The following is a 12,529-nucleotide window of genomic DNA, read 5'->3' on the forward strand; positions in this document are numbered from 1 at the left end:
TCCCTTTGTTATAGTAATCATACAATATAAAAATCCTACACACTAGGGATCTATACTTAGTAGAGTGTAGGGACAATTTTCTTTGAGTGAGATGTAACTATGTTGGAACTTTCTTGGATGATCTGCTCAGTAATTTCTGACATTTGCAAACAGGGGCCCCGAGAAGTTGTTCTCTGGCTTGCTGTCCAACACAAACAGAAGAAGGCACTGGAAATCTTCTCAAGAGAAATTGCACCAGCTGGGACAGGAATGGGTAAATATGTACATTTTAACATCTCAAGTTCTTTGTAAATCTTAAAAGGCTACATCAATGTCAATTGCTATTATTATCTCTACTTCAGTATCATCATCATCATCATCATCATCAAAATGTTGATTAGGTAGCCTTCTGTACAAATTACAAAGCTTAATACTAAATAAGAGAAACTAGGTAATTTTAAATACTTGTTTTTGAGGACTCAACATGTTAATTTCCTTAACTCTCTACTGAGTAACTAACTTTTTTCATGATAATAACTTTGAATTTATCAAATTTTTATGAAAAATAAACCACCAAGCACCAGCCTTGAAGTCAGGACGACCTTAATTCAAATCTCAAATCTGTTCTCAGATACTTCCTAGCTGTGTGACCCTGGGCAAGTCACTTAACTCCAGTTGACTCAGCAAAAAAAAATAAATAAATAAATAATAATAATAATAAATAAACCACCAGTAGGCAAAATTAGCCTTTGAAAAGTACTTTAAAAATAATAAGGATAAAATTTAGGTTTGGTGCATGGCCAAAAACAATATCATCAGAAGTGATCCCAATGAGAAGGAAAATGACTGCAGGGAGAGGTCTCTGGGAAGGTCAGACTTTAGAAAATTGTATTCAGTAAATAAAAGGAGAGGCACAAGAGTGACATAGACCTATAATATTAGTGTCAGGTAAAATAGAGCCGAGAATAAATGGAGATTTTGTGGGGATATAAAGGGCCATGAGAGGGGGTTTATTTTATCTCTATTCAAAAGAAGAAAAATAAGGAAGGGGTAAAATCCCCTTCTTGAGGTCTTCAGTTGAGCCCTAACAGACAATCTTGGAAATAAAGAATGGCTATTCAATCCTGTTTTGCCTTCATTTTCTCTGTCTAGATAAATGATCGTCATATTGGACAATGCATCTTTCATTTGACCATATTTATCATCTTAGACATTTATCTCATTCTTTTGCTGAAGTAGGAAAGAAAACACAAACTCTAGTTCACAAAATCCTGGATTTGTGACTGGAAAGGAACACAGAGGCTATTTAAGTATGAATAAGTGTTTGTTGTTCAATTGAATCTAGTCCAAAGTCCACTTTTTACAGATGGAAAAACTATGATCCAAAATAATTAGGTGAATTTTCCCAAATCCAGAAAGATAATAAGTGGCAGAGCTAGGATCTAAAACCAGCTTAATTCTTGATTTTCATATGAAAGCATTTAATAATGTTTTGCCTCCATTGGAAGCAGAGGGAACACTATGTTTTTTGCTAAAATTTAATTTAGCAATTTAATTTTAAATCTAGTTAAGAAAATGTAGTAATGTATTTAAAGTCTAGTTTATTCTTCTGAATTTAGATAAAGGTTTTTGAAAGAAGAGACTGTTGATTAAATTGAACTTAAGCTCTTTCCTTTCAACAAAGAAATAAATCCTAATAATTTAAAGGTACCTCTGTTTGCCTCAGTTTCCTCAAATGAAAAATGAAAATACTTTGTAGGATTGTTGCGAGGATCAAATGAGATAATTTGTTTAAAAAAATACTTAGCACAGTGCCTACCTAACATATAATAGGTGCATAATAAATGCTTATCTCTTTTTTATATCTTCAAGTTCACAGTATCAAGAAGAAACAAACTCTGACCCTAATTATACTGTTTACAATGCACCAAATGCATTTTATGCATTTAAAAACATTATTTTGAGAAGTAGGCCATAAGATTTATCTTCTGCCAAAGGGGTCCTTAACAAAAAAAAAAGAAAAAGATAATTTGTCTGATGATAATAACTTGTCTCAATTTTCATCTCACTGCTTTGGGGTCTAGTCAGAAAAACAGAAAATATATATCCTAACCTCTAGAACAAAGATGGATGACATGAAGCCTAAGGGGGATGGGTCGGAGATGGAGATGGGAGTCCACCTTTTATTTCTCTGGGCCCTGCATATTTAGTTTTCAGCATTCATGCCAGAATTTCCCTGGTTCAATGTCTTAAGAGAGTTTTAAAGAAAACTCTTCATGCATTATAACAGGTCCTTTAGGAAATGAGTCTTATTGAGGGAATTTTAGACCATGTTCAGGAAAGGTAAATGTTGAGAGGTTTTTTTGATAGAAATGATAGAAAATAAATAACCTATCATCAGAACTGGCTCTAAAAACATAAACTGAAATTGTTACATTTTTATTATAGCAAAAGATAGCCTATCATAATGGGTAGAGACCCGACCTGAATTTGAGAAAGATCGCCAATATTTGTTCTTTGATCATGTACAAATCATTTAAATTCTCTGTGCCCCCAGGCAACTTTCTAACAGTATAAATTACAGAACAAATGCCAGTCAGTATTGGCAGAATGAGTTCCTCAAGGTAAATTCCCTACACTATTGAAATCAAAGGTACAATTTAAAAAAGGATATAATGGCAAACAAGGGAGTTATTTACCTTTCTCAAAGGCATCATTAACAAGGAATTTCAGTTTTATTTCCAATGCCACCATTACTCTGAGAACAAAATGATGTATGGGAAAGTTCAATTAGGTTGTTCAACTCAACCAGTATTTATTAAGCAGTTACTGTGCATGGCAAATGAGCGAAGGATAAACACTAACGAAGTCCCTGTGCCAGGACTTTGCTAATGTTCTGGGAATTCAAAGACAAGAGTGAAAGAAGTCCCTGTTCTTAAGGAGTTTACGTTGAGGAGTCCAATACATATAGAAGACTGGTGACCAGAAAGTGAAGTTTTTGTTGGGGAAGTAAGTCACAGTAATGTTGAGTGGAATTATAGGACAATCAATTTGCAGAAGTAATGAATGATAGTATTGATTTGATTTCTGTTCCCAGTAGAAAGCAGCAGAGGTTTGGGAGAGGGAGCAGCGGCAGGATGGATGGCAAGATTATTTTAAATACCTGGGGGGTGGGCAGGAAGCACAGTCTGAGGTCTTTGGGCCAGATGATGTTTTTCCAGTTTTTGCGGTAATTAGCACAACAGTACAACTAGTGTCTTTTGGTTTCCAGTTTCTTGACAGGGTTTCATATTCATTCTTTGACATCTGTCCCTAGGAAGGTATTTAGAATCTTTTAAAAGTGAATTTATTCAATGAAATATTAATTCACATACAAAACACTGATCATCCTGAATTCCTTATCCCCTTTCTTAAGATGTACAAATTGTATAGAAACATTTGCACATTAGCCATGTTGTGAAAGACTCAACCGAAAACCATGAGTAACAAAAAGCCTGGAGGGTATATTGCAAATCCTTTTATTTCAGGAAATATCCCTTTATTAATGCCTTTATAATTCCTATCATTAAGGACTTTAATTTATGGTCTGCCATTCTTTATATATAAAATTTGTAAATTTATCATTGTACCACTAACATATATTGTTATTTGATATTAACATGGTAAAACATTTCTCTAGTGTAGAATTTTATGGAGAAATAGGCAGCAATGGTACAGTGAATAAAAATATGTGTATGAGGAAGAGGATAGACAGCATTTCTATTTTGTCCCAAAGGAGGCCATCATGACAATAGTGAGTGTTGGAAGAGGAGCAAAAAAGCTAAAAAAGCTGTTGGAGGAATTGAAAAAGAAAATGAATTCTGATTTTACTGGAATGACTAAATCTTGCTTAAAGGCAAGGAATCCAACCAGATAACCTCTCATAATCCCTCCCCTAAGGCTATCTATTTAATCAGAATATTCTTCTTGTTGAGAATTCCAATTGTGTCCTATTCTTTGTGACCTCATTTGGTGTTTTCTTGGCAGATTTGGAATGGTTTGCCATTTCCTTCTCCAGCTCAATACAGATGAGGAAACTGAGGCAAATAGAGTTAAGTAACTTGCTCATGATCACATAGCCAGTAAATGCCTGAGGCCAGATTTGAAAATGAATCTTCCAGATTCCAGGTCTAATATTCTATCACTGAGCCACCACTAGTGTATTAGACTTGAAGAGGGGCAGACCTGAATTTGATGCAACAGTGGGCAAGTCATATGAGCCTCAATAATATAGCCTTGAGGACCTCCATTACAGAATTATTGTGAAATTCAAAGGAAACAGTTTATATAAAGCCTTGTGAAAATTTTAAAGGACTACGTAAATGCTAATAATTGTTTCAGTGTAATCATTAATTATGTTGTTATAAATAATATTTATATTATTATTTTATTATTATAAAGGCCACTATTTATTTAAGCTATTTGTCTAAGAAAGATTACCATAGAACCAAAGGTCTTTAGTTTGTGTGTGAGTCATGGACCCCTTTGGCATTCTGGTAAAGCTTTTGGACCCCCTTTCAGGATAAATGTTTTAAAAAGCATTCAAATAAAATATATAAGATTACAAAGGAAACAAATTTTACTGAAATACTGTTAAAATATTGATGGGCTGACTAACCTTGGGGGAGGAACTTTGAGAGGTTATATAGTTGGATTCCTTACTTTGAAGGAATCAGGTATCAGTTAACCATCCTATTAAGAGGGGACTTCATTTTTTAAATCTTCCAAAGACTTTTTCAGTTTCTTTGCCCCTATTCCAACCTCCACCATTAACATGAAAGTAATCTTTAAAACAAAATTGAAATCCCTTATGTTTCTGTCTGTACACAAAAGAACATGATTGTATCTATAGATATAGATAGATATGTAGATATCTATATATACCTATCTATATAAATATAAAGATAAAGTGGACTTGGTGCCATAGGGTGTAATTTTTAATTTTTTTTATTTTCAGTTTCAATTTGTCTTCCTCCTTTCACTTCCTCCTCTACTCACTCAAAAAAGGCAAGAAATATTATACCCACCATACATATGAAATCATGCAAAATGCATTTGCACATTAGCCATGTTGTAAAAGACTCATCAACCTATCTGAAAACTAACAAAAAGCCTGGATGGTAAATATCCCTTTATTAATGCCTTTATAATTCCTGTCAATGAGAATTTTTATTTATGATGATCTGCCATTCTTTATATGTAAAATTTATATAGCATGTTTTAGAAGCTGATAGGAGATATTGCTGTATTCATTGTGAAAGTAGGATTAGACTTGTCCTAAATTCAGATTTCAGCTGTCTATATGCAAATCAGATGACATTTGCAGACCTCTAAAGAATATCACTTAGGCAAAAAATCATGTAGTCTACCTAAATTCCATATATGTTTATCCAATTCTATTTCTTTGTACTACTTTAGAATGAATTATTTAAGGAGAAGGAAAGCCAGTACTCTTCCAATTTTACTCACCCACCTCTCAAACAACAATAACAAATTTCCTTCCCATTAAAAGAAAATAAAATCAGATTTGTAAGTTACAGCCTGGAATGTCTATCAGTTATACCATCTGACTGACATTACAGCCTAATTGATTCCCTTTAAAGCCCAAACAATAAGCACCTGCCTATTTCTTGGTTGAGTTGTTGAATATGGATTTTTTTTAAATTAAATTGAGTATTATGTGAGATGGAGAATTTTTTATTATGTCTTATAATTCACAAAGCTTTGAAGTGCTTATGCAAGAATAACTCAATTTGTAGTTTAACAAGTTTGGTGGCTCCTTTAAGGTTTCACTCCCTGAACTTTTGCAAAATGTGAATTTATATATGGCAAGAGAGCCTTCTCAGCATGTCTTCACAGTGTTTTTTTTCCCAGTGTTCCACAACTGCAGTTATAGTTCTGACTTGAAGTTCAGTTTACAGAAGAGGGGTCAATGAATGGTCAGAAAACTAATCTGAAAACATTCTATGTACATGCTCCATCTTCTTTCTGTGCTCTATGAGTTAAATCCTTTCCAGAGTTCCCAATTGTTGTTCCTTCCCCCCCAAAAAAAAAAAAAAATTTGTCTTTATTTTTTCATAGTTTCTGTTGACTTCTTTGGGTACTTTTCCCCCTTCTCCTTTTAATAAATTGTTAAGCCCTTTAAGGTTGGGAACTGTTTTCATTTAGTTTTGTATCTCTAGTGCCTAGCACAGTACATAACAGTGCTTTTTTGTGTGTGAATTGATGTAGGTTGGATTGTTAAATGTGCAATACTGCAATTTTCAGGAATATATACAACTCATAAACATATAATATATTTCATATATATATATATATATATATATTTATAAAACTCAGATATAAGTATTTCGCTTGCTCCACAAATGTAAAAAAATAGGGTCAGCCCTGTGCCAGAGGTTATTTCTTGACATAAAGGGCTCGGGTACCTTTTGGGGAATAGTTATTTCTCTAATTCATTGCCAGAATGGTCCTAGAGGGGCAATTTATGACATTCCTCAAGGCTAAGCTTCCATCTCTCCTTACCAAATTTATAGGGCTCAAAAAATGAGAAACTTTATTTACAAGGTAGTGGAAGGGGATCAGGTTCATGGCTTAATTTATTAAAAGGGTTAATACCCACCAGCAAGCAGCCCTCCCAGCCTGGGACTTGCGGACTCTATGAGTTAATCCTGCTCTAGGTGGGACTCCAACAAGGGGAAGTAGTATTAAGTCTGCTCCACCTCCCACAAGGTGTAATCTCTCGTTTCCTGCAGCATTGAATGGGTACAGCCTCAATCAAAAGGAGACCTGTTTTTTAGTTTTAAAAAGTTAAGGTCTCCCCTTGCATCCAGGGCGATCTGCCACCGTCCTGATCTATGTCTGATCACTGGACCCAGATGGCTCTGCAGGGAAAGGTGAAACAGGTGACCTTGCCCAGCCTGCCCTTCCTGAAGTCCAAGTCACTTGCCTGTCATGCATGGCATCCCCTCCCTGATGTCATGGTCCCCCTTGAGAACGTTTTTGCTATCAGCCTCAGTCAGTCTCAGGTGAAGGAGACACTCACAGTTTGACAGAGTTATTTACTAGCTATTAGAAATAACTAATGTAGAAAAATACTTTAATTAATTTAATTATAAATAATAAATAAATATAACCTTTATTAGGTTAAAAATGTACTATAGACAACTATGATTTCCCTAACAATAATATATGCCATAAAAGAGATTTGTTCCTCAAGAATTCTTAACCATTTCATACATTTACAAATGAAGTACTCATGGCAATATACTGGGTGTTGTACAGTGGTCTTTTTCTACAGATTTCACAGATTTGAGCTATTAAAAAGGAGTTAAGATCCTTTCACACAGAAAACTATCCTACTCCAGTGATAGCATGCTGAATTTGAAAATAAACCTTAAACATTATATAAATGTTAGCTTTTGTTGTTAGAATTATTATTATTATTATTACTTGTAGTTTGTTTTGAACTAAAGTAAAAGACTTGGTATAGCCTATTAAATTTTCTCTTAATTAGTTTGGCTCAACTTTTTATCTTGTCAAGATCTTTTTCTTTTAATTTTGAGACTGAATCTCCATATCTCACCCAGAATGGAAGTACATCAACCATGGCAGCTTCTATCTGTTCCATTTCTGACCTGGGAGCACTCTTGCTCCAAGAGACTCACCATGTTGATTGGCTTTAGCTCTGTTATAGCTAAGAACTTTAGAATTGTATGATCTACCAGATCTCAGCCTCCCTAGTAGTAGGGATTGCAGGCGTGTGCTATTACTTCTAATTTATTAAGATATTTTTCTGAATCTCGATTCTTTCATTCACCATATTAACCATTCTTTTGATCTTTGCATTATCTGTCAATTTAATTAAATACATTCTACAGCATCACATTCTAGGAACTGTTTCAGGCTAAAACAATAGACCTCCCTCCATGTAAATATCAATCCATTAATTAGTATCCTCATTCAACCAATGATTACTTCAACCTGTAACCTCTTATTTTTCTACATTTTCCATAAAATTATAATGAGATACTTTTTTCAAACACTTTGCTGAAATCAAGATAAATTTCATCTAATATATTCCCTAATCTACAAGTTCAGTAGCCCTATCACAAAAGGAAAGGAAGTTAATCAAGTATAACTTGTTCTTAGTAAACCCATTTAGGGTTCTAATGTTCACCACTTCCTTAGATATCTCATCCAGATGTTCTATAGACAATATTAACATGTCCAAAACTGAACTTAATTAATTTTCCACCTAAATTCTCCCTCCTTCCAAACTTCCTTCCATTTTACTGTCAAAGATACCACCATCCTCCCAGTCCCCCAGACTCACCACATAGATATCATCTTTAACTATTTTTAACTTATTTTAATTTTTAATATTAATAACTAATATTTAATTTTTAACTTAACTATCTTGCTATTTCTCATCTCCCCGACCCCGTTATCCATTCTGTTGCCAAGAACTGCTAAATTTCACATTTGCAGCATCTCTTGAATATTCTCTTCTCTGCCATGTTCGCTCTCAGCTCCTCTCCACTTGGACTGTTGCAATAGTCTGCAGGTTAGTTTGTCTGCCCACAAGACTCTCCACTGCCATCCATCCTCCATTCGGACACTGAAGGGACTTTCCTAAAACACAGGTCCTTCTCATCTTCCAGGCTCAAATACAAAATCCTCTGTTTGGTATTCAGAGCCCCTTACAGTCTAATTCTCCAGTCCTCTCAATCCTTTCACTCTCTGACATACTGTTTGAGTCAATAATACTGGCTTTTTTGCTCTTCCTCCAACAAGACACTATTTCTTGGCTACAAGTATTTTCTCAGGCCTAGAATACTCTCCTCCCTATCTTTGTCTTTTGGTTTCCTTCAACTCCCAACTAAAGTCCCACTTTCTACAGAAAGCTTTTCACAGAGAATCCCTCTCTATTGTTTTATCTTTTCCTTTTTTTATTGTTGTTTTTTACAAGTCTGTTCATCTTGAGTTGTAATGATTTTTACAATTTCTGATGTTCTTTTGTTTTCATTCTTGATTATCTACCCTTGCTTCTCGTCTTTGCACTAGTCCTTTTAAAATCTGATCTCTTTTGTTTGCCTCAGTGCTTTCATCTGTAAAATGAACTGGAGAAGGAAATGGCAAACTATTATTGTGTCCAAGAAAACTCTAAATGGAGTCATGAAAAACTGGACTCTACTAAATAAGACGTTTACATTTTATATTATGTTAAACTATTAATTTATAACATATATGAGAAATATATATATATATAAATTGACAAATATATATTTACATATTATCTCCCCTAATAAACAATAAACTCCTTGATATTTGTGTGTGAGTATATGTGTGTACACACACACACACAAAAGTAACTCAACTAAATACTTATAAAATGTATGAAAAATGATTGGTTCTGGAATTTTATTGATATACAGAATTTATAGATGAGGAAACTCCTTCCATCACTATAGTTGGTATCTTCTCAGCATCTTATGGTCTTAAAATGTTGCCTTGAGGAACAACTTGGACAAAATTACCTAGCCAGTACATAGCATGTGTCTGACTCAGAGTCCAACTTTCTAGTCCGTTTTTCTCTGCAACCTCTCATATAAAATGCAAATTTTGTTGTTGTTGTGTTTGTTGTGTGTTGTTGTATGGAATGCAAAAATTGGAGAGGAGAGGGGAAAAGGATAAGAATGCTAGCAAACAGGGAAATCAGGACTTCAGAAAAGGATGCTTGACCAGAGTTTTGAAGGAAACGGGATCCTGGTGTGGTGGGAAGGAATAACCAGTGTAACATCAATGATGCAGGAACAACGTCATGTGTAAGGGACAGCAAAAGCATCAATTTGCTGGACCAATGTTGAAAATGAAAAATGTTAAAAAGGAGGCATTATAAATTAATAAAGTTAGAAACATTGGTTGGGACCAGGTTATGAAAATTTGAAGAGCTAAACACAAGACTTGTATGATCCCAAAGGCAATAGAAAGCCAATGAAGTTTATTAGATTGAAAGTGACATAATCAGACTTGTATTTTATTTTATTTTATTTTCTGTTTTTTTTTATTTAATAGCCTTTTATTTACAGGTTATATGTATGGGTAACTTTACAGCATTAACAATTGCCAAACCTCTTGTTCCAATTTTTCACCTCTTACCCCCCACCCCCTCCCCCAGATGGCAGGATGACCAGTAGATGTTAAATATATTAAAATATAAATTAGATACACAATAAGTATACAAGACCAAACTGTTATTTTGCTGTACAAAAAGAATCAGACTCTGAAATATTGTACAATTAGCTTGTAAAGGAAATCAAAAATGCAGGTGGGCAAAAATATAGGGATTGGGAATTCAATGTAATGGTTTTTAGTCATCACCCAGAGTTCTTTCTCTGGGCGTAGCTGGTTCAGTTCATTACTGCTCCATTGGAAATGATTTGGTTGATCTCCTTGCTGAGGATGGCCAGGTCCATCAGAACTGGTCATCATATAGTATTGTTGTTGAAGTATATATTGATCTCCTGGTCCTGCTCATTTCACTCAGCATCAGTTTGTGTAAGTATCTCCAGTATTTTAGGAAAATAATGGCATCTTTGTGGAGGACAGACTAGAGAGTGGGAGGCAAGGAGGATATTAAGAGGCTACTGCAATAATCTAGTTGAGAGCTGATAAGGGCTGGATGGTGGTGGCCACAGATAGGAGAAGCATTATAGAGGTAATAAGACAAGATTTGCCTATTTATTGGATTTGAAGGGTGAAAAGGAGGGAGAAGTCAAGGATAAAGCCATGATTGCAAAGCTGGGTAAAGAGAAGGATGATGGGCCCTTGACAGAAGAGAAGCTCTCAATGGAAGAACCATTTTATAATGGTTGAGACCCTGGATATTTAGACTTAGTAGTTAATCATCCTCATAGAAATGATCATTAGAATCATGGGAGCTGAGAGAGTAACCAAAGAAGAGTTTACAAAGCCTTGAGGTATTCCCACAGTTACAGGGCATGATATGGATGAGGAACCAATGGAGATTAAGCAGGTTGGTCAATAAGAGGAAATCCAAGAGAGCTGGGGTATGAAGACCAGTGAGGAAAGGATCAGGAAGAGAGGTCAGTCAACAGTGGCAGACTCTGCAGGGTACGGAGGCCTGAGAAAAAGCCATCAGATCTGTACAACTGAGATCATGAGTAACTTGGAAGAAAACTTGGAATCCTCACTGGAATGAGGATGCTTAAAAAGCAGATTGGAAAGGGTTAAAAAGTAAATGTGAAAAGAAATGGAGGCCATGGATATAGAAAGCTTTTTAGGAGTTTGGGTAGGAGGCAATGGTACAGTCTAGAGAGAATTTTTCTAGAAAGATTTTTTTCTTTCTCTTCCTTCCTTTCTCTTATTCCATTCTTTTTTCTTCCTTTCTTCCTTCCCTTCTTTTCTTTCTTTCCTCCTTTCTTTGTCCTCTCCTTTCTCTTTCTCTTTCTTACTCTTTCTCTCCTTCTCTTCCTTTCTTTTTTCTTCCTTTCTTCCTTCCTTCTTTTCCTTCTTTTCTTTTTCTCTCCTTTCTTTCTTTTTTCTCTTTTTCTTTCGTTCTCTTTCTATCCTTCTCTCTTTCTTATCTTTCTCTCTCTTTTTCTCTTTCTCCCTTTCTTTTTCTTTCTCTCTTTCCTTCTCTTTCTTTCTGTTTCTTCCTTTCTCTCTTTTTCTTTCTCTTTCTTTCTCTCTCTCTCTTCCTTCCTTCCTTTCTTTCTGATTTGTTAAAAGGTACGGATAAAATAAAAAGGAGACTGGTATACAAAAATGATTAGCAAAAAAAAAAAAAATGGCACACCTTATAGATAATTTTAGTTCTTTTCATCTCTCACCCTGGTTTTTTCTTCATTAAAATGCAAATTCCCTGAGGTTTGGATTATTTCTACTTTTGCATTTGTACATTGCTCTATCATTTTCAAGCCTGTCTGACATCATTTATAGTTTTTTTGACAAAGATACTGGAGTTCTTTGTAATTTCCTTCTCCAGCTCATTTTACAAATGAGGAAACTGAGGCAAACAGAATTAAGTGATTTGCCCAGGACTGCACCGTCTAGCAAATATCTGAAACAGAATTTGAACTCAGATCTTCCTGACTCCAGACCTAGTGTTCTATCCACTAGTTGCCCCTTTATACGAGTATGCCCACTGATTGGTACCATGCTTTGCAGACAGTAAGGGCTTAATAAATATTTTTTTCAATCATTCATACATTCACTTATTAATATGAGGTTAACTGCTCTCCTGGGTTCTGGGCTGATCCACTGTCAATTGCTCTTCCAGGGGGCATTCTGCTTTGATGCTCTTTTTTGATTGGTGTCCCCAAATCTTAGCTTTTGGTTTCACAATTCCACATTAGTCTATGGGGCACTTGCAGAGAATTGCAGCTTCTATAGCTCCTAGCTTGCCTGCAGAAGTTGGAAGTCAGCTGACAGCTGGCTCCCTTCCTCCCAGGTACTTGGTTTACACACCTGACAGGTATCATGCCAG

The 12,529-nt window shown here is 35.1% G+C and overlaps 1 protein-coding gene across 2 annotated transcripts in view; it reads left to right on the forward strand.

Annotated features, from left to right (window-relative positions):
- Positions 1-12,529, forward strand: part of LOC100932208 — a 131,358-nt gene that overhangs the window by 54,867 nt on the left and 63,962 nt on the right. For both annotated transcript variants that reach the window (XM_023505919.2, XM_023505918.2), the window contains exon 13: positions 154-253. In XM_023505919.2, the coding sequence (XP_023361687.1) occupies positions 154-253 (100 nt within the window). The remainder of the gene's footprint in view (positions 1-153; positions 254-12,529) is intronic.

The sequence above is a fragment of the Sarcophilus harrisii genome, chromosome 6, assembly GCF_902635505.1.
Source record: "Sarcophilus harrisii chromosome 6, mSarHar1.11, whole genome shotgun sequence".
Taxonomy (NCBI): Eukaryota; Metazoa; Chordata; class Mammalia; order Dasyuromorphia; family Dasyuridae; genus Sarcophilus; species Sarcophilus harrisii.